This window comes from Palaemon carinicauda, chromosome 22 (genome assembly GCF_036898095.1).
Source record: "Palaemon carinicauda isolate YSFRI2023 chromosome 22, ASM3689809v2, whole genome shotgun sequence".
Taxonomy (NCBI): domain Eukaryota; kingdom Metazoa; phylum Arthropoda; class Malacostraca; order Decapoda; family Palaemonidae; genus Palaemon; species Palaemon carinicauda.
In genome coordinates, this window is record NC_090746.1 from 22,642,648 (window position 1) to 22,665,611 (window position 22,964).

At 45.1% G+C, this 22,964-nt stretch overlaps 1 protein-coding gene across 7 annotated transcripts in view; it reads right to left on the reverse strand.

Moving 5' to 3' along the window:
- LOC137616370 (man(5)GlcNAc(2)-PP-dolichol translocation protein RFT1) overlaps positions 1-22,964 on the reverse strand; it is a 159,259-nt gene that overhangs the window by 123,535 nt on the left and 12,760 nt on the right. For 5 of the 7 annotated variants that reach the window (XM_068346052.1, XM_068346050.1, XM_068346049.1 and 2 more), the window contains exon 2: positions 11,764-11,912. In XM_068346052.1, coding sequence (XP_068202153.1) covers positions 11,764-11,829 — 66 coding nt within the window. In that variant the 5' untranslated portion in view covers positions 11,830-11,912. Of the gene's footprint in view, positions 1-11,763; positions 11,913-21,368; positions 21,388-22,893; positions 22,913-22,964 lie in introns of those variants that run through there. The other 2 variants (XM_068346054.1, XM_068346055.1) reach the window with 2 other exon arrangements.

Below are 22,964 nucleotides of genomic sequence, written 5' to 3' on the forward strand. Positions count from 1 at the left end.
ATGAGCAGATCTTCGACAAGCAGAGGAGCTCACCCTCCCTTCTCACTCGGAGATTGGGTGCACATTGTTGCGCAAGACTATGGTCAGTGTTTCTCTGCACTAACACACTCTGGAGAAAGACACGTGCTTGTCTTTCCTTCCGCAGGAGGTTGGCAAGCAGCCTTCCCTTCTAAGTGAGGAGATGTTCATTAGCAAGGAGACAAAGAGGGCTAAGCTGTTGCTGTATGGTGGTGCATAGACAGAACACCAGATTCTATCTCATGAGAGGTTGAAACCCTAAGCACAGATCCCGAAGAACCTGGCCTCACAAAATGACGGGCATTTTGTTGTGTCCTATGGACATGATGGCGAGGGATGGGAGCTGTGTGCAGCCGCATAACTCCATCATCGTCTAGCTCAGAAGAACTAGAGCACGCATGTGGAAGCCTCAAGAGTAGGGGTTGCCTACTTGGGAGAAGGGTACCCTTCCCGCGAACAGGATGGCTGCCTGACACTTGGAGACGAACCTCTGAGCAGCGCACTCCTTTGCTTCCCCTCAACGTGCTGAGCAAGGTCAGGTTGAAGGTCGGCATCACATGCTGCCTGCGAAACATAGCCGAGCTAGTTTCTTGGTTCACCCAAGAGGGATGACCCGAGGGATGTCCCGAGGGATAACCCTGAGGGTTACTCGTCTACATCTGTTCACCTTCGTCTGACGAAGCAGAATGAATGTACGGTGGACGAGCAGAAGCCAAGGACGCTACATGCAGACACACGGGAGCCTCCTTTGTAACGCCGCCACTGTAACCACCAGGGGAAAACCGAAGTCAACCCCTGGGGAGGCAGCTATGCACTCCCGCTATCCCCATCCAAAGGATCTCTAGCAGCTGTTCTTTGCACTGGGAACCTGCAAGCCACAAGGAAGGCCACAGCTGACGAACAGCATCAGCAGACAACTCTATAGCTGAGGTCAGTGCTACTTCTCTAGGGGAAGCAAACAAGACCTCAGAACTGCAAGGTTGTTCCGGGGGTTAAAGGTCAACAACTCCTACTCTCCCGATCCCCAGAGGAGACCGGTCAAGCAGAATCAGAGTGACTACAATGAGCAAATCGACTCGGGCGGCGAGGTTTCTTTGCCATCGAGGATGAATTCGATGGGAAAGAATCCCTCTTGGCCTTCTTCCGCTCTCTACCATATCACTGCCACTCTGAGGGAGGTCACTTCCAACATTTTTTACAAGGAGATGCCTGCAAACAGGAGTGAACCCTGTACACAGGACAAAGACCATAATGATCCACCTCCACAGCCGACATGAAGGTGCCACAACGGGGGCCTTCTATGCCAGGACTAACCCACATGGTGGAACCTCATGTAAAATCCCTGAAAGAGAAGGAACAAGAAATTTTCTAAAGTTTGGGCCAGTTTGTATTCATTTGGAACGAGTAAATAGGTTTCTGGGAGAGAACAACAGCAAGCCCTTTCTCTACAGAGTCAAAAAGAAAAAAAAACAAAAAAAAAGTGACGTGCGGGTGTGAGCGGGATGGCCGGTCTAGCCCACTATTCCAACACTAATTAGTGGTGGGTAGTTAGACCTCGCTAAAAGTCTTATGGCTAGTTCCAGCTGTCGCTGAAATATAGCCCCACTGTAAAGAGCAAAAAGGTTTATATATAGTGCCAGAACAACAAAGGATTTACTACCACCTAGTGTGAATAAAATCGCAAGAAGTTTAATTGACCAAAGACCATAGTTACCTATCACTACCTAAAAAACTTAAGAGGCCTGACATATTAAATAAAAGTACAAAAAGTGATGGCCCTCACAAAAAGTAATTTATGATCTTCAACAATGAACCAGACAATACAGTATGACAAATTCGGAGATAATTGATATTTTTCCCCAACTAATACAAACCTATAATTATTTATGGTGGATTACCTTTCAGCAAAGCTGGAGGGTAGCCATTAGACTAAAAGTGCGAGGTAGCAACCCTGCCTAACCACTTGAGTGCCTAACCACTTGAGTGGGTAGGCAGTGTGTGGGCGAGGGGCACCCAGCCGCCTATGTATACTCTCATAGCCGAGAGCTAAATTACTTTTTGATTGCAGGCAGGACTTACTGGTGGACAGGTGATGGCAGAACAATTTATATAAATGACTACAAGTTTGTATTAGCTAGGGAAAAGCACAAATTATCTCTGAATTTGTCATTTGTTCCCATACTAAAACCTTTCGTTATTTATTGTGGATGACTCACTCTTAGGAGGATAGAAGTCCTATTTCTGGCATGGACATTGCCCCGGGTTTACCTAGTACAATATATGACTGTGGTCTAGGAAAAACCTTGCCTCATTGCTAACAATACAAAGCGAGTATGATAGCGGACTGAGCAACATCTGTTGCGAGAGATTATATGAATATCAATAGGAGTACATTCCTAGTTTATAAAAAGGATATAAACCAAGATGTTTCCCATTGCCTACACCTCAGGAAGCAATGGGGATGTGGACAGCATATTAAATTTATGACCACACTAGGCTAAACAAGGGAAGTGATTCTTACCGGCAGAGGTTGAAGCCAGCTTGCAAAGGGATGCATGGCACTGTGCCCCAAGGGAGAGGAAGATGAAGAAGGAAAATACCAGACATACTCTCTTCATCCCATACTTAACTCGGGTAACAAATGCCCTCACCCATCTGCTACGTGTCCATCAAGGAACCTGAGGTACTCATAAGCCACTTGTTGAGCAGCCACCACAGGACCGATAGTAAACGTATTGAGGCTCCTGTGGGTCACGTCTTTCAAATAATGAGCTGTGAATGTAGTTTAATGTTAAAACCTGCAACATGGAAAAGTTGCGCTTGAAGGCCAGGGAAGTACTGATGCCGCTGACATCATGGGCTCTAGGTCTTCGAGCCGGAGGAGGATTAGGATTCAAAGCCCTTTCAATGACTTGTTGAATCCAAGATGAAATGGTGTTCTTAGTGATCCTCCTCTTGACCTACAGTGCATTTAAGATGATCTCTCAAACTCCTCACGGGGCAAAGTAACAATTGATCTCTGCCATTGGTTACAAAACGTAGACTTATAATCTGAAAGGTCCCGAATCTAGAATCCAGTACCCCCGGATTTTGAACCTTGGCAACAAACTCAGGGACGAAGCCATGTGTCATTTCACCCCATCCCCTTGAATGGGCGATGTCATAAGGGGTCACGAAATTCACTAACTCTCTTTGCAGAAGCTAAAGCGAGTAGGAAAACAGTCTTCAAAGTGAGGTTTTGATCAGTTGCATGGTGTATGGTTCATAAGGAGGTCCTTTTAGGGATCTCAAAATACGAGCCACATTCCAAGGAGGGAGCCTGCTCTCTGACTGGAGGCAAGTGATCTCATAACTCTGTAGAGTAAAGAAAGCCCCAACAAAGAGGAAATATCTACTACTTTAAGCTTAAAGGCGAGGCTTAAGGCCGAGTGATAATCTCTCACTGCCGAGACTGAATGGAGTTTTTCCTCCCGAAGGTATACAGGGAACTCCGCTATTACCGAGATAGTGGCATCGAGTGGCGAGATATTCCTTCCACAACACTAACCACAAAACACTGTCCACTTAGCCTGGTACACTGAGGCTGAGGACTTTCACAAGTAGCTGGAAAAAATTTCAGCAACTTGTTGCTATAAGCCTCTCAGAGAGGAGACGCTCCAAGTGTGAAGTCGAAGAGACAGAACAGTCTTGTGAAAGATATTTACGTGTGGTTGTTTGAATAGATCTGGTTGTGAAGGAAGCTCTCTAGCAGTTACAGGAGGTCCTGGAGAACAATACACCGGAAGCTTGCTGTTCAGAGAAGTTGCGAACAGGACTACAGTCAGGGGAACACCATAAAGTCAGGACTTAGTTGGCTAACAGAGGATTCAAAAACCATTTGGAGCCAACTATCCGAGTTGCTCTGCTCAGATTGTTCACAAGCACATTCCTCCTGCCTAGAATGAAGCGAGCCGATAGGGGCACTAAATGCTCTTCTGACCATTTGAGAATTTCTACTGCAAGATGGCATAGGGGCTGCGAAAAGGTACCACGCTGCTTGTTTATGTAACCCACTACTGTGGTGTTGTCGCTCATCAGAACCACAGAGTGACCTACCAGCAACTGATGGAATTGATCTCCAAGATATTTATGTGCTAGTACCTTTCGGACTCCGACCAAAGGCCGGAAACCGTGTGCTCCAGCAAGTGGGGCCCCCATCCTTCTTTTGATGAGTCTGTATAGAGCATCAAGTCCGGAGAAGGGACGAGAATATCTTGACCTATGCAAAGGTTTTCGTCTGCCACCCACCAAATGAGAGCCGTTATCTGTTCCTGAGTGATTGGAACTTGGGTGTCTGGCGGGTTGGAGTATTGATTCCACATGGACTTCAGCTGCCATTGCAGGGATCTGATCCTAAGGCGTCTGTTTGAAACTAGATGGAGTAGAGACATTAGGTGACATAGCAGACGTAACCATTGTTGAGAGTATATTTTCCCATCTGAGAAAGGGTGTTGCCACCTCTCTCAGCCTGTGTACTCTTTCGTTTAATGGGAAGACTTCTGTTGGACGGTGTCTATGATCATACCTGGATATACCAGTTTTTGAGAAGAAAGTAGGGATGACAGATTTATCAAGATCCCCAGATCCTGACAAAACTCTAGAAGCTTGTCTTGGTGATGGAGAAGGGTCATCTCCAAGTCTGCTAGAATCAGCAAATAATAGATATTGGAGGAGACGAATGCCGTTCTTGTGAGCCCAAGCAGACATTAGGGCAAACACCCTTGTGAAAACCTGAGATGCTGTCACGAGACCAAAACAAAGAACCTTCAATCTTGTCCTAGTCTATGAACCCGAGATACTTCCTGGAAGGCGGATGGATTGGGATCTGGAAGTATGCTTCCTTGAGATACAGTGTGCACATGAAAACCTTGGTCGAACTGCCTGGATGACCGTCTGCCGTCTTCATCCTGAACGGAGTCTATTGGACAAACTAGTTCAGGCCCCACCCTCTTTAAGAACGCCCTTCTGCAGCATGGCCTGGACTTCAGCCCAGAGGGCCAGCTCCTTTGCGGATCCCTTCGCAAAGAAGCTTAATGGGACTGGATTCCGAGTCAAGAGGAGGGAGTATGAACAGGACGAGATACCCTACGACTATCACCTCTATTGTCCAGGTATCTGCTCTGTGATGCTGTTACCTCTGCCAGAGGCACTGCAAGCATCAACCCCACAGGTGGAAGGTGATAAGGATTGCCGTTCCTAGTGGGAGCGACCACTTTGGCCACTCCCTCTAGCTCCTTTCATTCCCTTGAAAGAACTTGCTCCCTTTCAGGTCTTCTGACTGAAAGGGGCGTTTAGACACCTTCGAAGGTCCAGAGGACCTGGATGTTGAGGGGTTGGAGGTCGTCTGCTGATTACAGGAAGATTGGGACAGTCTTCCGTAGGGCCTGGATGTCATGGCCCAATGAAGGAGAGAATCATTCAATGATTTTCTCCATCTCTCATTCTCCTCTAGAAAAAAAAAAAGAGATGAACCCTCAGGAGTGGAATTCCTCGAGCATGACACTTCCACTTCTCAAGAGTGGAATTCCTCGAGCATGACACTTCCACTTCTCAAGAGTGGAATTCCTCGAGCATGACACTTCCACTTCTCAAGAGTGGAATTCCTCGAGCATGACACTTCCACTTCTCAAGAGTGGAATTCCTCGAGCATGACACTTCCACTTCTCAAGAGTGGAATTCCTCGAGCATGACACTTCCACTTCTCAAGAGTGGAATTCCTCGAGCATGACACTTCCACTTCTCAAGAGTGGAATTCCTCGAGCATGACACTTCCACTTCTCAAGAGTGGAATTCCTCGAGCATGACACTTCCACTTCTCAAGAGTGGAATTCCTCGAGCATGACACTTCCACTTCTCAAGAGTGGAATTCCTCGAGCATGACACTTCCACTTCTCAAGAGTGGAATTCCTCGAGCATGACACTTCCACTTCTCAAGAGTGGAATTCCTCGAGCATGACACTTCCACTTCTCAAGAGTGGAATTCCTCGAGCATGACACTTCCACTTCTCAAGAGTGGAATTCCTCGAGCATGACACTTCCACTTCTCAAGAGTGGAATTCCTCGAGCATGACACTTCCACTTCTCAAGAGTGGAATTCCTCGAGCATGACACTTCCACTTCTCAAGAGTGGAATTCCTCAAGCATGACACTTCCACTTCTTTCTCAAGAGTGGAATTCCTCAAGCATGACACTTCCACTTCTTTCTCAAGAGTGGAATTCCTCAAGCATGACACTTCCACTTCTTTCTCAAGAGTGGAATTCCTCAATCATGACACTTCCACTTCTTTCTCAAGAGTGGAATTCCTCAAGCATGACACTTCCACTTTCGGCACTTGCCTGAGGAACTTTCCTAAGATGGTGTCCCTTCTCTTTAGAATAGCATTCGCCCAAAAGTTGACGACTTGGTGCGACAAAAAGTCAAGAATTCAGGTATCCGACAAAAGTAAGGATTCCAAGGACTTCCTTGTGGACTCCGTAGAAAGATCATGGGAGCGCACAATGCAGCCCAAGGACCCCAACAATAGGTCAAGCCATGAAGTAGCCTACATGGCGTACTCCACGCCTCGTTCTATGTTGAGGAACTCAACTGTCAAAAGGAAAGCTCTTAGAGCGGAGGGGCTATGAGTCGGGAGACCCTTTGTCAGAGATTCCAACAAATGGTTGAGGGATATGGTGGAATGTGGTTCCTTCCATATCTCATACTTCCTTTGTAACAAAAGGAAGTGGTAAAGATCGTGAGGAGGAACCTGCCCTTAAGGAACTAAACCTTCCAGCCATCTGGGAGATAGCTTTCCTTCTGGTGGCTGTGAAGACCATTAGAACAGGCCAAAGCTGAACTGGTCTTAGGGGTTTTCCTAGTTCCGAAGATCTCATCAAGAACCATCTCTTTCCCTTCCTGGGTGGTGGTACCAGGAGTAGCCAGCTTGTTGATGCCCTTCATGGAAGAGGACCTGCCAAAAGGAGTGTTCAGACTTTTTTCCCCCTCTTGTTTCGAGTGAAAGTTCGGACTGGCTGCCGTAGGATGATTTTCATCATGTACCCAGGGTATCATCTACCTCCAGGCTCACTTCCAGAGCCTGGGGTAGGCCTAGGTCGTCAACTGGGTTGCAACGGGAGTGCCTAGGGGGACCTGTCCATCTTTTCCAAACAGGCTTCCCTTGCCTTGGTGTTCTTGGGTCTTGTCTTCGTGTCCTTACTCTCTCTTCCTCATAGGAAATCGTTTCTCGAAGATGTGGTCCGGAAAACTTGCGAAGGCATGGACACACTTGTAGAAGAAGCCTTAGCTACGGGGGCCGAAGGCACCTCCTCTGCAGGAGGTATGGAAACTTGTCGCCGGTCTGGAGGAACCACTTCAATCTGCTGAGGGTTGAAGGGATGGACAGTGATCTCCCTAGGAGATCCTACATCCCTGCTTGTTCGAGGGTGAATGAAATCGACGTGAGGTGGAGAGATGCCTATCATCTTCCTCTTCTATTGCTTTGTCAAGACATTTTCCTCTTAACTGGAATAAAAGGGAGACACTCGAGAAAATTATCTACAGATGGAGGGCCCCCAGCACTAGATCGAGATGGTGAGGATCGTCGTGCCATGTCTAACAATGCAATAAATAATGGTTTGTATCAAAGAAAACCTACATGGTTTGTATTGTCTGAAAAATCTCTTTGGTGTATTTTTTTATAGCCCTCAAGTGCCCCCCCCACAGAAGTGCCTTAATCCATTATTATTTCTTTTAACAGGTACTGACAGCAGCACCCTACACCCAGTAGGGAGACAAGTTTGAGGTAGAAGAATAAAAATATAGGAAAGATGAAGTTGCCAAAAGAAGAGTTACTCAAGACCTGTTTTGTTGTTATAACTTCTTCCCGTACACTGACGAGTGATTCAAGCATGCCCTACTACATGGTAATTTAATTCAATTTAGGAGCAAATGAAACTAGATTATTCTTATCACTGACCTAGGCTGTACAATCATAGTGTAATTGGTTTTTAATATAATGACACAGTGTCTATGGACAGTATTAGATACTTGTCCTCCGAAACAAGGGAACATAAAGTAGCATAGAAAAGTTTTCAGCAGCAGCCAAACTTTTAAGTGTTGTCAATATACAAACCCAGCTGACTGTTCATGCAGATAATGAACCACAGTGTTGCGGGGTTCTCCTTTAAGCTTGAAATTTTTCCCTGTCATTAGCCTAGAACTTTCTCTGGATAATATCTACATGAAACAGAAAGGCTCTGTCTTTTAACAATTAGAAAAATTGCATCACAAACCAGATGGGGCTTGATCCTGAAAAAGGGCTCATAGCGAGATATTTTTGTGAGTGACTAACAATGATTGTAGCTGCCGGAGTTGGCTGCTGAAAATTTTTTTTGTGTCCAGACGCTTAGTGTAGGAGTAGTGTTGTTTGTTAAGATAGTTGGACCATCCAGTCAATACACACGGTAGCGTTTATGATGTACTAAAACATGTAGATGTTTGTAGCACAGCCTTAGGAACTTCTCAGGAATGATATAAACTTTTTTTTTTTCTTTGCACAAAAATAAATATTTTTCTTGTTTTTTTATGAACACAGCATTTCATTCCAGTACCTTACACCGTTGTGTCCCCTTCTCAGCCATCCATCATATGTTTAGTACTAATTGTTTCCTTTATAAAATCTAACCTGAGATTCAAGCTATTCATGTATACTGCTCATTTTCCCAGAAATGAATCAGCGGTCATGCTACCTATTAATTCAGCAAGCTCAAGCCAGGATAAATAATAGGTAAGTAAGGTTCTAGCAGGGTCCCCTTGCCCAGTATAAAATCAAGGGGTGGTGCCAAGTGCCAAGTTCTCTTGACCTGTTATTCAGATTTTTGGTTTTCCACTGTTATATTTTTTGTGTAGTGAACGTTGGAGTGTGGTCAGCATTCAGACTCTAGCCACAGTCCACAAACCACTACAACGAGGTTCTCCTTCTAGAATCTGAACTCTTATGTGACGAACTCTAATTTGACTCTAAAGGAATCCGAGGAGTAACCCTGACTGGGACAGTTGGGGGCAGGGCAGGGGAAGAACCACACCCAAGGACTTCTGAAGGGTTGACAGAAAGGTGTTAACCCAAGAAGGGGGTTCATCGGCATCTGAGAGATCACAAGTTTCCTTAGAGAATCCAAGGAGGAGGAGAACGTCGTCTAAGAGGGATCTTAGCAAAGAGGGCGATCAGGACTAGTAAGTACATTGGTGGAAGTAGCTGGAGGCGGAGGCAGGTGGAAGTAGCTGGTGGCGGAGGCGGAGGTGTTGGGACCACACTAGCTCGCGATTCCGGTACCCCAACTCGTGAATCACTCATGGAAATCGCTGATGTGCATGTGAAATCGTAAGATTCACGCGCAAAATCACGAGTTTCGCGCGACAATGGGTGCTATTCAAGAGCACCAGGAGCTGAACTGGAAGGTGGAAGTTCTAAGGACTCCTGTTGCACCAGAGAACTGCCTACGCCAGATGTAGTAGGCAGCTAGGGCCTATGAACAGGGACATCGCAAAGTGTTGAATGCATTACTAAGGAATGTGCCCTAGAGCATCGCACAGGCGAATGCTTTGCTATAGCCCCAGGCCAAGAAAGGCAATGGGGGTAGCTTTGCTAGATGCCTGTCTATTGGGTGTTCAGTAGCAAGATACGTTTCGCTAAGAGGTCGCGCGAGGTGAGGGTCGAGTTGGGGAGGGATGCATGGAGGTACCGTGCGTGCGCTTACCTTTTCCTCTTGGGGAGGAATGCCTATTTCGTGATTGTGAACGTTCTGTTCGTGATCATGAGCGTCTAGCCTGCGATATTGAATGACGTGAACGTCTCTAGTGCCTAGCTTGCATACGCGAGCGGTGACCTTGCGATTGTGAACGTCATCCTCGTGACCGGTGCCCTCGCAAGTGTGAACGTCGCCCTCGTGAACGGGAGCTTCCCCCTCACGACTTCGAGCGTTGTCCTCGTGATCTAGATCAGCGAGATCTAGAACACGAGAGTCCAGACCTAGATCTAGATAGTCTTGCTCGTGATCTCGATCGCGATACTTTTCCTTGTGAGGGAGGACACCTCCTAAGAGAGCGTTAAGACCGTCTGTCTAGTGAGAGTGAAGCTCTAGAGTAAGAACGCCTTCTAGAAGAAGAGCGTTGTCTCGTCCTTGCGCGATGCTAGTAGGAGCAGCGCTGGTCTCATGAAGATCACCATCGACAGCCAAAGGGTTCCTGTGGGGAGAAACAGAAGGCTGAAGATCAGGAGACTATGAGATCCAAATATGGCGAGATAAACCGTCGTAAGGAGGAGGCCGTTGGAGGGGTGATCGTCACGTCCACGTGTGGAAGGTCCAGGAGAGGCGACAGGTGGACTCCGCAAACCTCCACAGCGTAAGATGTCGAAGGCTATGGAGAAAAATCCTTCCTGGCACCACGCTGAAGGAGATGAAGTAACGCTTCCTTCGTAGGGGGAGCAAAAACCCCTAAGGACGGCCACGCCTGCAACACATTTAACACATCTGCAAACGAAAATGGCTCCTCAGCGGCTAGAGGTGAAGTTGCTCCTCTATGGGAATCAACTACCCCTCCAGTATCCCGAGGGTGCCATGGGGTTATTAAAACAGTTTCTGCTCGTGTCCCCCGGAGGAAGGCTCACAAGAAGCAGCTTTAGAAAGAGGTTTGGGTACACGAGAAGATGAACGCGCTTTCTTCACACGTGAGAGGGAGAGATCGCTCTTCCCCTTCTTCCCATACCGACTAAACTTTTCCTACCAGGAAGCAGATCACTCACTGCACTCATCGCAGGGCAAACCCTGCTCATAATGATGCCCTCTACAAGTTGGACACAAGGAATGCAGGTCGGTATCCACTGAAGAGATGAAGGTACCACACACAGCATCCTTGTGACTAGACACGTTCGTGCGAGGGTGTCAAGAAGAAACGCAAACACACCTGTAATGCGACAGCAAAAAATTACAAGGTCCAATGGCAGCCTTTGGAGAAGAGAGAGCCAACGTCCGCTCTCTACAAGCCAAAAGAAAAAAAAGTGACGTAGCTCACGTCTGTGAGAGTATATATAAGCAGCTAGGCAAACCCCCGACATGCCCTACCTACCCACTCAAGTGGTTAGGCAAGGTTGCCACCTCGCACTTTAATCTAATGGCTACCTTCCAGCTTTGCCGAAAGATAATCCTCAATAAATAACGACAGGTTTGTTAGCATGGGAACAAAACTACATTATAATTCCATCAGGATTTCTTCAACTTTATAAGACCAACACTCCAAGACCATTGTGGAGATTATTGATAATTAGTACTGTACATTATACTTTGTCTTTCAAGTCTATTGGATTGGATTAAATTACTGAATGCGGGCTATATAGTTCAACACTGGGGCCAAAATAGTTCCTTTCTCAATGAACAGTACAATTCATAGACTTGCTTTAAACAAAAAATAATTTTTACTTTCTTTCATATATAATATTGAAAGATTTTTGCCAATTAATTTTTCATAATTTGTTATCCAGTTTTTCTGTTCAGTAAATCTTTGATGATCGGCCCTACGAAACACTGCAATAAGTTACTTTTAAATGACTTGTATGATTTAAGATTTTATAATTCCTTATCTTTCTTGTAAGAGTTTTGTAAACAAATGCAAAAATTTCTAGTCTCCATGAAATTATTCAAGTACAGCAACTGAAAATTCTTCCCCCTTACCTGCAAAACTGTATCATAGGTTGCAGATGCCAAGGCACTTTTCTTTAGTACATTTGGATCCGACATTGTTCTGTTGTACTACTGTAGGTTCCTCCTTTATACTTTAATGTAATGCTGGTTTTGAACTACTGAAGACTTTTCCTTCATACCTTGAAGCAAAAATATCATGTCATTTCTGTACATTATTGCACAAGAACACATTAAAACATAAGCATAACAATAACATTGATTGTGCTTTTTTCGATTACCATGATAGTGTAATGATAGTAATGTAAAAATAATCAAGTCAAAGTTAGTAAAGAATAAAAATAATAATGAAGATACAAACAAAGCATCACCAACAAAGATACTACTGTACAGTACTGTAATTCATTGTTAACATCACCTAGACCAAAAGTAGAGCAATGTTGAAAGGTTGTCCACTAACCAGGTTTCAACATCCAGAATTAAATGGGCTTTTCTGTTATTTATGGAGAAAATACTGCTACTGACAATGACTTCACCATGATTAAAAAAGTAATCTAGCATACTCCTATACACCACATAGTTGATTACTATGGACCAATAACCAAAATAGATATTTAGCAAGGTTAAGAAATAGTAAAAAAAATAATGCATTTTAAAAGGAAAGAATAACTGTAAAGTAAAAAAAAACTCAATAATAACATATGATCATGTTCTACAAAACAATCCATAAGAATGAAATTATTAGGTTTTGTTAGAATAGTTTTCCCTTATTTTGGCTTAGTGCTGTAGTCCAATATCATTGAAGACTTCATAAAATGTTATTTTGATAATAAAATAAATTTTTGAATATACTTACCCGGTGATTATATAGCTGCAACTCTGTTGCCCGACAGACAACTCTACGGTAAAAACTCGCCAGCGATCGCTACACAGGTTGCGGGTGTGCCCAACAGCGCCATCTGTCGTCCAGATACCCAGTACTCAATGTAAACAAAGACTCAATTTTCTCCTCGTCCCACTGCGTCTCTATTGGGGAGGAAGGGAGGGTCCTTTAATTTATAATCACCGGGTAAGTATATTCAAAAATTTATTTTATCATCAAAATAACATTTTTCAATATTTAACTTAGCCGGTGATTATATAGCTGATTCACACCCAGGGGGGTGGGTAGAGACCAGCAATATATGTTTACACTTATATGAGCTAAGAGTTTTTATTTCATTTTAGAAGTTATCAAAATAACAAAAACAAAATAAATAGGTACCTGGTAAGGAAGTCGACTTGAACAATTACTCTGCCTTTTAAGTACGTCTTCCTTACGGAGCCTCGCGATCCTCTTAGGATGCTGATCAACCCCTAGGATCTGAAGTATCAAGGGTTACAACCCATACAACAGGACCTCATCAAAACCCCTAATCTAGGCGCTCTCAAGAAATGACTTTGACCACCCGCCAAATCAACCAGGATGCGAAAGGCTTCTTAGCCTTCCGGACAACCCAAAAAACAACAATAAAAACATTTCAAGAGAAAGATTAAAAGGGTATGGAATTAGGGAATTGTAGTGGTTGAGCCCTCACCCACTACTGCACTCGCTGCTACGAATGGTCCCAGTGTGTAGCAGTTCTTGTAAAGAGACTGGACATCTTTCAAGTAAAATGACGCGAACACTGACTTGCTTCTCCAATAGGTTGCGTCCATTATACTTTGCAGAGATATATTTTGCTTAAAGGCCACGGAAGTTGTTACAGCTTTAACTTCGTGCGTCTTCACCTTAAGCAAAGTTCGGTCTTCCTCACTCAGATGTGAATGAGCTTCTCGTATTAACAATCTGATAAAGTCTGACCAAGCATTCTTTGACAAAGGCAAGGATGGTTTCTTAACTGAACACCATAAAGCTTCAGATTGGCCTTGTAAAGGTTTAGTACGCTTTAAATAGAACTTAAGAGCTCTAACAGGGCATAAGACTCTTTCTAGTTCATTGCCTACGATCTCCGATAAGCTGGGGATATCGAAAGATTTAGGCCAAGGCCGAGAAGGCAGCTCATTTTTGGCTAGAAAACCAAGTTGTAGCGAACAAGTGGCTTTTTCTGACGAAAATCCTATGTTCTTGCTGAAGGCATGAATCTCACCGACTCTTTTAGCCGAGGCTAAGCATACCAGGAAAAGTGTCTTAAGAGTGAGATCTTTCAGGGAGGCTGATTGTAACGGCTCCAACCTGTGACATGAAGAATCTTAGTACCACGTCTAAATTCCATCCAGGGGTAGCCAAGCGACGCTCCTTGGTGGTCTCAAAAGACTTAAGGAGGTCTTGCAGATCTTTATGTTTGGAAAGATCTAAGCCTCTATGCCGGAAGACCGATGCCAACATGCTTCTGTAGCCCTTGATAGTGGGAGCTGAAAGGGATCGTCCTTTTCTCAGGTATAAGAGAAAAACAGCTATTTGAGCTACAGAGGTACTGGTCGAGGATACAGAAACTGACTTGCACCAGTCTCGGAAGACTTCCCACTTCGATTGGTAGACTCTAATGGAAGAAGCTCTCCTTGCTCTAGCAATCGCACTGGCTGCTTCCTTCGAAAAGCCTCTAGCTCTCGAGAGTCTTTCGATAGTCTGAAGGCAGTCAGACGAAGAGCGTGGAGGCTTTGGAGTACCTTCTTTACGTGTGGCTGACGTAGAAGGTCTACCCTTAGAGGAAGACTACTGGGAACATCTACTAACCATCGAAGTATCTCGGTGAACCATTCTCTCGCGGGCCAGAGAGAAGCAACTAACGTCAACCTTGTCCCTTCGTGAGAGGCGAACTTCTGCAGTACCTTGTTGACAATCTTGAACGGTGGGAATGCGTAGAGATCCAGATGTGACCAATCTAGGAGGAAAGCATCTATATGTATTGCTGCTGGGTCCGGGACTGGAGAGCAATAGATTGGAAGCCTCTTGGTCAGCGAGGTTGCAAAGAGATCTATGGATGGTTTTACCCCAAGTGGCCCAAAGTCTCTTGCACACATCCTTGTGGAGGGTCTATTCGGTTGGAATTACTTGCCCTTTCCGACTGAGACAATCTGCTATGACGTTCAAGTCGCCTTGGATGAACCTCGTTACTAGGGAGATGTCTTGACCTTTTGACCAGATGAGCAGGTCCCTTGCGATCTCGTACAACATCAGTGAGTGGGTACCTCCTTGTTTGGAGATGTACGCCAAGGCCGTGGTGATGTCCGAGTTAACTTCCACCACTTTGCCTCGAAGGAGAGACTTGAAGCTTTTCAAGGCCAGATGATATGCATGCTCCTCTGACTCGAGTTCCACAGTCCTGAGCATTCCCGACCGTCTAGTGTCGCGCCCCAGCCCACGTCCGATGCGTCCGAGAAGAGAACGTGGTTGGGAGTCTGAACAGCCAGGGGAAGACCCTCTCTTAGGTTGATATTGTCCTTCCACCAAGTCAGACAAGACTTTATCTTTTCGGAAACCGGGATCGAGACCGCTTCTAGCGTCTTGTCCTTTTTCCAGTGAAAAGCTAGATGGTATTGAAGAGGACGGAGGTGAAGTCTTCCTAGTGACACAAATTGTTCCACGGATGACAGCGTCCCTACCAGACTCATCCACAGCCTGACTGAGCAGCGTTCCTTCTTCAGCATCTTCTGGATGGATAGCAGGGCTTGATCTATTCTGGGGGCTGATCGTCTTGTTGTTCAGCAACGTCCTCATCAGAGGGTTCCTCATCCGAAAACTGTTGAGGAAACGGCAACGGAGTGGGCAACGTCTGGCTCGCTGAGTCCGGTCGCACTGGTGGATGCGTAACGGAGCCGGACGCAACATCATGGAACTGCTGCACAGTCTGTGAACTGTCAACAACCATGGGTGCGCGAGGAAGCACAGCGTCAACCCGAGACTGTCTAGACCGTCTGGGTTGTGCAGTCAACACCCTACCGGGTTGCTGAGGTTGACGCACTGCGTCAAAAAAAGTCACCTCTGCTGGTTGTTGAACGTCCTGAACGTAAACAACCACCTCCGAGCGTCGCTTAACGTCAACGTGCGGCTGGCAACCCACACTGGGTCGCATCGGTGGAGGAACCACCTCAACTGGCAGACGCGAGTAGGTTACCTCAGCGTCAACAGGGCGCACAACCAACCGGTTGGAAGGTTGTTGGCCAGAAGGTTCGGTAGCAACCTTCTCCGCATTAAAGTCCTCTATCAAGGACGCAAGCTTGGACTGCATGTCTTGCAGCAAAGCCCATTTAGGGTCTACGGGAGCAGGTGTGGCAACAGACGGGGTTAGCGACTGAGGCGGTACCGCTTACCATCCCTGAAAGCCTTGTTATGCATGACATAATTGTACAGCAAAACTTCAAAGGCTCGAAAACAGCTGTGAAGTTGACCTGTAAACAACTTGGAGCGTCTCCTGGCCAGGCGCCAGGGAGAGTCTACGAGAATTGAGAAGTCTATCTGGGCAGAGGCATGAACTCCCAAGCCGAGAACTTCTCTCGTGTCATATCAGACTCTCGCTCTATAAACCAGTTTAAAAGAAGGGAAAGCAAAGGCTGTATCCCCCAAACTCCTCCTGGTGAAAAACCAGTCGCCTAGCCAACGTAAAGCTCTCTAGGAGAGCGAGAGAGCACTAGCTTAAAAACAACGGCTTCGAAGTAGCTAGGCCTAGTGTAAGCTCTGACGTTTAGGCGAACGAGGAGCAGCAGTTACAAAAAGATCCGGACAAAGATCCTTAAAAAAATCATCATGATTTAATTAAAGTCCATAGGAGGCTAAGCAGCTTTAGGCTCCTCTCCATCTGACAGAGTCCTCAAGGGAATATCAGTAGGAGGGGGAACAGCAACTTCCTCATCTACAGGAACCTTGTCCGATAAAAGCTGAGTCTCAAGCAAGGGAGAGACCTACCGTGGTGGCAATGCTTTACAAGCAGAGTCCACACTCACTGGTGCATTAGTAGCGGACCAGAACGCAACGTCATGTAACTGCTTGACAGTCTGTGAACTGTCAACAACTGAACTGTCAACCACAACAGGTGCGTGAGGACGCACAGCGTCCACTCGAGACTGCTTTGACTGCCTAGATTGAGCAGTCAAAACAACTCTAGAATGCGGAGGTTGACGCACAGCGTCAAAACAAGTCAGCTCCGATTGTTAGTGAACGTCTTGAACGTCAACAGGAGCCTCAGCAAGTGGCCTAACGTCCAAATGCGGCTGAAAAACCACACGAGACCGCATCGAGTGTGGTTCTAAACAACCTGACTGACGTGACTAAGCTACGCCAACGTCAACAGTAAGCACAAAGGAACGTTAGGTTGGCTGAAAGCCAGGATATCGATGAGATAAACGGCTAGACTCAACGGACTAATCGGCAGAATAGTCTTCCATAAGGGAGGCAAGCATATACTGCATGTCTTGCCATACAACCCATTAAGGATCAACGGAAATGGTTGTGGTAAGAGACGTGGGTAACGTCTGTGACCGCAACACTTTGCCAACAAAAAAAGACTCTCGGAGTCTGTGTTACGCTTTTGTTAGGCGGTGAGCAGTTATCCGATGACTGCATAGGGTCAGAGCTGTCCTAATGGTTGTAACCAGGACGCTGGACCTGTCCTGAAAGGACTGACTTTCGCTTAAGGGCTTCGAAACCTTGTGACAGGTTTCTTATGCGAAAAGCCTTCGGATGACGAGGAGAAACAACGTCTCTCTCGTCTTATGGTAGGGGAGATCTTGGTAAGATACACCCGATACCATAGAGGGAAAACGTCTGTTCGTTGATCAAGGCCTCTCGAACCCATAAGTCGTTTGACATTCCTTTTCCCCTGGGCTTGGGAGCATGCAAGAGGTCCCGGACTAGGTGAACGACAGGCACGAACAGACGAACCCTCGGACGCAACACTGTAACACTTTGCGCATATCACTTTATCACTTCGATTTTCTGTTTTGCACTTATTTCACTGAAATCGAAACTTTTACTGATTTCTACCTGAAACACGCAATTCTACCCTTCATTAAAAGGTAGTAATTGCGAAATCAGTCGTATAATGCAAGCTCATTAATACCAGCAAAAAACAGAAAACATTTTAAGATAAAAAAATCAGTGGCTGGGAAAGAGACTAAACACTAGTTCATATAACTACGTTTTCAATCTCTCACCGCACATAGCCTGGGGACGAGAATAAAAAACTAAAAACGTTTTATCCTTCCTCCCCGTACAGAGACTAGGGACGAGAGTAACTCGAGAACAACGTTACCCGCTTGAACGGAACGTTTTCTCTCCTCTCTCTCCCTCCGTCTCTATCTCTCTCTCTCTTTCTCTCTTGATTTCGCACCTAAGAGAAGAGCCCAATTATATTTCGTCAAAAAAACATGTTATTTGACTAAAGGAAAAAACTGAAAGGTTTTTCAAATAAAAAGTTCCTTTAAAATAGAATTTAAAACATTTAAGCTAAGAAAGAATGAACAAAACGTCAGAATCGATTTACTCTTACTGCAAAGTGAAACCGTGATACACTCTCTCTCTATCGTAACGATAGAACGCATGTTGAACGTCCTGAACGTCAACAACTGCGTAGCATAAATAAACTAAACGTTAGTTCATCTTTGAAAACAGTACGAAGACTATCAAAGAAATTCTTTCATAAAATATTACATTTAAAAAGTTTTAAATCCTTAGCTCTTTAAAAGCTAATTACGATATAAAGGGCTCAACGTTGATTAACTTCGGTTTCCAAGTTAGGACCGCCTACTCTCAGGAAAGGTCTATATAAACAAAACATTAAAATTATTTTTATATGTTTATAATAAATGGAAAGTTAATCGAAGAGGCCTAATAAAGGAGGAGAGATATAAAATATAGAGGAAAATCTATAACGTGATAAGATAATTACTAAAAGCCTAAACACACTTCCGTCTAAGGGAAGGGTCGGCCATTTAAAAGTGAAAGAAAGTCCATACTCTCTTTGTCACCATAATTAAATCTATCCAAAACGAGTTCAAGATTTAAGATGAAGATAAAACACCTGCATAGCGAAAGCTCAAAACTAGAATAAAGTACTTCACCAATTAGTTGTGAAAAAACTCCAGTTTAGCAACAGCGAGTAAGTACGTCTTGTCGATAGCTCGACAGAGAGAAAATTGAGTCTTTGTTTACATTGAGTACTGGGTATCTGGACGACAGATGGCGCTGTTGGGCACACCCGCAACCTGTGTAGCGATCGCTGGCGAGTTTTTACCGTAGAGTTGTCTGTCGGGCAACAGAGTTGCAGCTATATAATCACCGGCTAAGTTAAATATTGAAAATTTTGCTTTATAAAACAATATATTCCTTTTAAAACTTTAATAAAAATGCATCAGAAATTTTAAGTAATTTCTATTTTTCCTAACGATACTTGGCTCAAACTACTTTCATAGGAGGATTGTTATAAACCACTCTGCACCGACCAAATTAATTCAGTTCCCATCCCCACAATGCCCACCCGGAATCTGGCCGCCATCCTGACCTCAGGTCCCCAGTTCTCGTTGGTCGTCGGTCCGTGAACAACGTCCCGACCTCGCTCTCGCTCTGACCCTGACCACCTGGTTCCCGCATGGTCTCCTCGTGTTCCCTTGTGTCCTTTCTTCTCCCTGTGATGGAGGCTTATCGTCGTTGTCCTGGGCCTTCTGCAGAGAAAGCGTGTGGCGCTTTCTTGTCCAAGGAAGAGGTTGACCCGCATTCCCTTTGTTCCACGTGTCGGGGACAAAGGTGCGCAAAGGATGCTACTTGCCCTCAATGCGTCGTTTGGCCCGACTGGCAATGGAAGTTAGTCGGAATGAAGAAGAAGGCCAAGAAGGAGAAACGTACTATGCGAGGGAAACCTCGGTAGAGTCGTCCTCTGCCAGGACTACTCCGGTACATGTGAAATCCCAAAGGTCATCCCCAGTCCCCGTTCATGGCGGGAACGTAGGAGAGTCTGTTGCCGGGCCACAATCGATTGTTGAGCCCATTGTTTTGTCGGGTAAAGCCCCTGCGGTGGATCTCGTTATTTTCTTTGTGGGCACCCCCTCCATGGAGGAGTTTGTAGCCCAAACTCGTGGTGAGGAGGTGCCCCCTTGGTAGCGGTTCTGGCCGTAATCCCGGTAACCGATCTGCCTTCTCTGTGTATTGTTCCAGGTCCGTTACCGGGGACGTGCGATCCGTATTGTGAGCGTTGTGTGATGGGCTCTTCCGATGCTGTTCCGCCGCCCTGGTCGAACGTGCCAAGGACCACGGGTAGTTCGCCGAGACATCGAGCAGCCTTGGGACGAAGGAGACCTCGGAGTGCAATGCACCCACCACAAACTGTCTCCCTCAGTTGGGTCGGCGACCCCCGTGGTGGGGAAGACCGGGTCAATGACCCCGCAGGACAACAAACCTCACAAAAAAGAAGAGAGTCAAGAGTTCTGCTTCCTCCAACGGAGACCAATCTTCAGAGGAGAAGGCGCAGGGGGCGCAAGAGGAGCCGTTCGCGGGGTTCCTCAAGGTTCTCTAGAAAATATTCTAGATCGTCCAGGAGGCGGCACAGGCGCTGCAGCAGCAGCAGCAGCAGGAACTGGCGGCATCGCAGACATGGCAGTTCCCATTCACCAAGGAAAGCCGGTAGGGGTTCCCCCATTCCCACTGCAGCAGGGCTGCCCATGAGACGGGGGTCCCCTTGAGGAGAGCAGGGCCCGTGGTCTGCTCCCGGGTCTGTCCGGCCGGTCCATTGGCTGCCCACCCAGCGGCAGGCCCCGTGCAGCCATGATTGGCTAGGGATCACACAGGGATCCAACACAAGGAGCCTAGAGGTGTGAGCTCCCCAGGCTGGGGGGAGGCTCCGTTCGAGTGAGGAAGGTAGACCCATGACGGCTCCCGCTCCTTGATACGGCACAGGTGCCACAGGTGCCGCAGGAGCAGCAGGAGGAGGAACAGGCGGCATCGCAGGCATGAAGGTTCCATTCACCAAGGAAGGCCAGTAGGGGTCCCCCCGTTCCCACTGCAGGGGCTGCCCGTGGGACGGGGGTCCCCGAGAAGAGAGCGGAGCCCATGGCATACTCCTGGGGCTCTCCGGCCTATTCATCGGCCGCCGCATGGCGGGCGCGGGGCAGACCATTTAGGCTACACAAGCCCCAACTTAAGGTCTTTGTACCCCAAACACTCCATTCCCAAATCAAAGGAAAAATATTGCCTGATTGTTGCCTGGCAGTTAACACATGCACATACCCAAATCCAAGATTCAGAAAACCAGACTTTCTCTCATGACACTAAATAGGTCAGTACAAAAAATCAGTTTAAAAGTAATTAATTTGTATTTTCCCTAACTACTCAGTATTCTAGGAGTTTTAATTCAGCTATTACTAGATTATGGAATTATCTTCCAAATCAGGCAGTTGCTTTAGTGGAACTTCATTAGTTCAAACTTGCAGGTAATGTTTTTATGTTGAACAGGCTGACAAGGGTCTCCTCTTAGTTTATGACAAATCTATCTTAACATTAATGATCTTAAGAGATTTTATATTCTTTATTCATTACTTATGTAGTTTTTCTATTACTAATTTCCTTTCCTCACTGGACTATATTTCTCTGTTGGAGCTCTTGGGCTTAAAGCATCCTGCTTTTCCAACTAAGGTTGTAGCTAACCCAGTAACATTAATAATATACAAACCTATGTCTTTTAGTAGGAGTATAATTCAGCAAAGGTGGAACTCTACTTTTAAAATTCATAACGAGGTGCACGTAGTTACCATCGCGTGACAGGTAAGACCCAATTCCCGACAGTACACAGAGCAGCCCCTTTGACCTTGACCTAGGACTTGCGAGGCAGTTGAAGAGAGAAGTGTAACTTTAGACTGGGGTGTGTATAGTTGAGAATATAAATTAATTTTAAAATTTTTTAAAATGTTTTAGGTACAAACCCATTATTTACAGTGTATTTCTAGGTGACACAACAATTTTGGTCTCGATAACTGTCTGACATCAGTATTCTTAAAAGTCACAAGGACTTCTTAAACACAAGCAGGCTAAAAAAAAAAAAAAAAAAAAAAAACACTTCACAGGGGGGACAACCACATTAATAATCCGAACCTAAAATTCCTCGCCTAATCTAGTCTATGAACACCCACTACAACCACCCACTAGGAATCTGTGTTCATATTTCAAACTAAATCCATTTTAGGTTAGGTAATATTCCCTGTCTGTTTCCTTAGTGAAATATGGTTTTCCAAGCATATCTTTGTATTTCAGTTGTCTTTTTAACTAGAAAGAAACTTTAGTTTTTGACAGGCAGGTTGTTCCTACAAATTTCCCAAAAATTACCCCTGAGTTTGTTTGCAATTGGAATTTCCTTCCCAAAAGGGTTGAAAAAAAAAAAAGGTTTCAAAATGAAAGATTTAGCATCTATAGAAAAGAAGGTGACTGACCAACTAAAGTGTCACATGATAATGAAGAAAGTGCTGAATGTCACTTGGAAAGTACTATAATTGTAAATGGTGACTACATTCTAATGTTGAACAAAATGGTTACCAGTATTTAATTTCTGAAGTGATTGAAATTTAGAATTCTATTTAAATTATCTACCTTATCATCAGTTTGCAAGTATAGGTTACAGAATTTAAAAAAATAGTTAGTTTTGGAGGGATTTATTAAAAAATGTAGGTTCCAGTCTACTTTCCTGGAATTTTTGTAATTTTGTTAGTTGGGATGGACCAGTTTAGTATTTCAAATTAGGGTAAATATTTACTAGAGCACAATATTCCTAATGAAGAAAATAACTTGTGTTCCTGATGTATTCATAAGTACGTACTTTGAACAGTTTTGATGTAAATAACTAGGGGGAAAATTTTTTTATGATTTTAGAGGTTTTAAATTTCCAAAAATTATGACTGACCAACATTTTGAAAGGGAAACAAACACAAGAACACCATCTAACCTTATCTAATGTGGATGAAGCCCCCATGACCCCTTTAGACAGCTGTATTCTTAGCTTACCTTAAATACTACGCCTCAACCCTGTGTTTGCTTTCCAATAATTCCTTACATTTCATAAATGGAGTCCTTGTCATTGGTTGGGACAGATGACATGTAAAATCTCAAAAGCTATGAATGATATATCAAATTCTATATAAGACAAACAAGAACACCCCATGACCTAAAGTAGCCCACTTAACCTAACCTAGGAGCTATCTCCTTACCTTCAAGGGGGGTTACACAACCCCTGTAACATCTCTTAGACTGCCGTATCCTTAGCTTACTCCATGTCTTC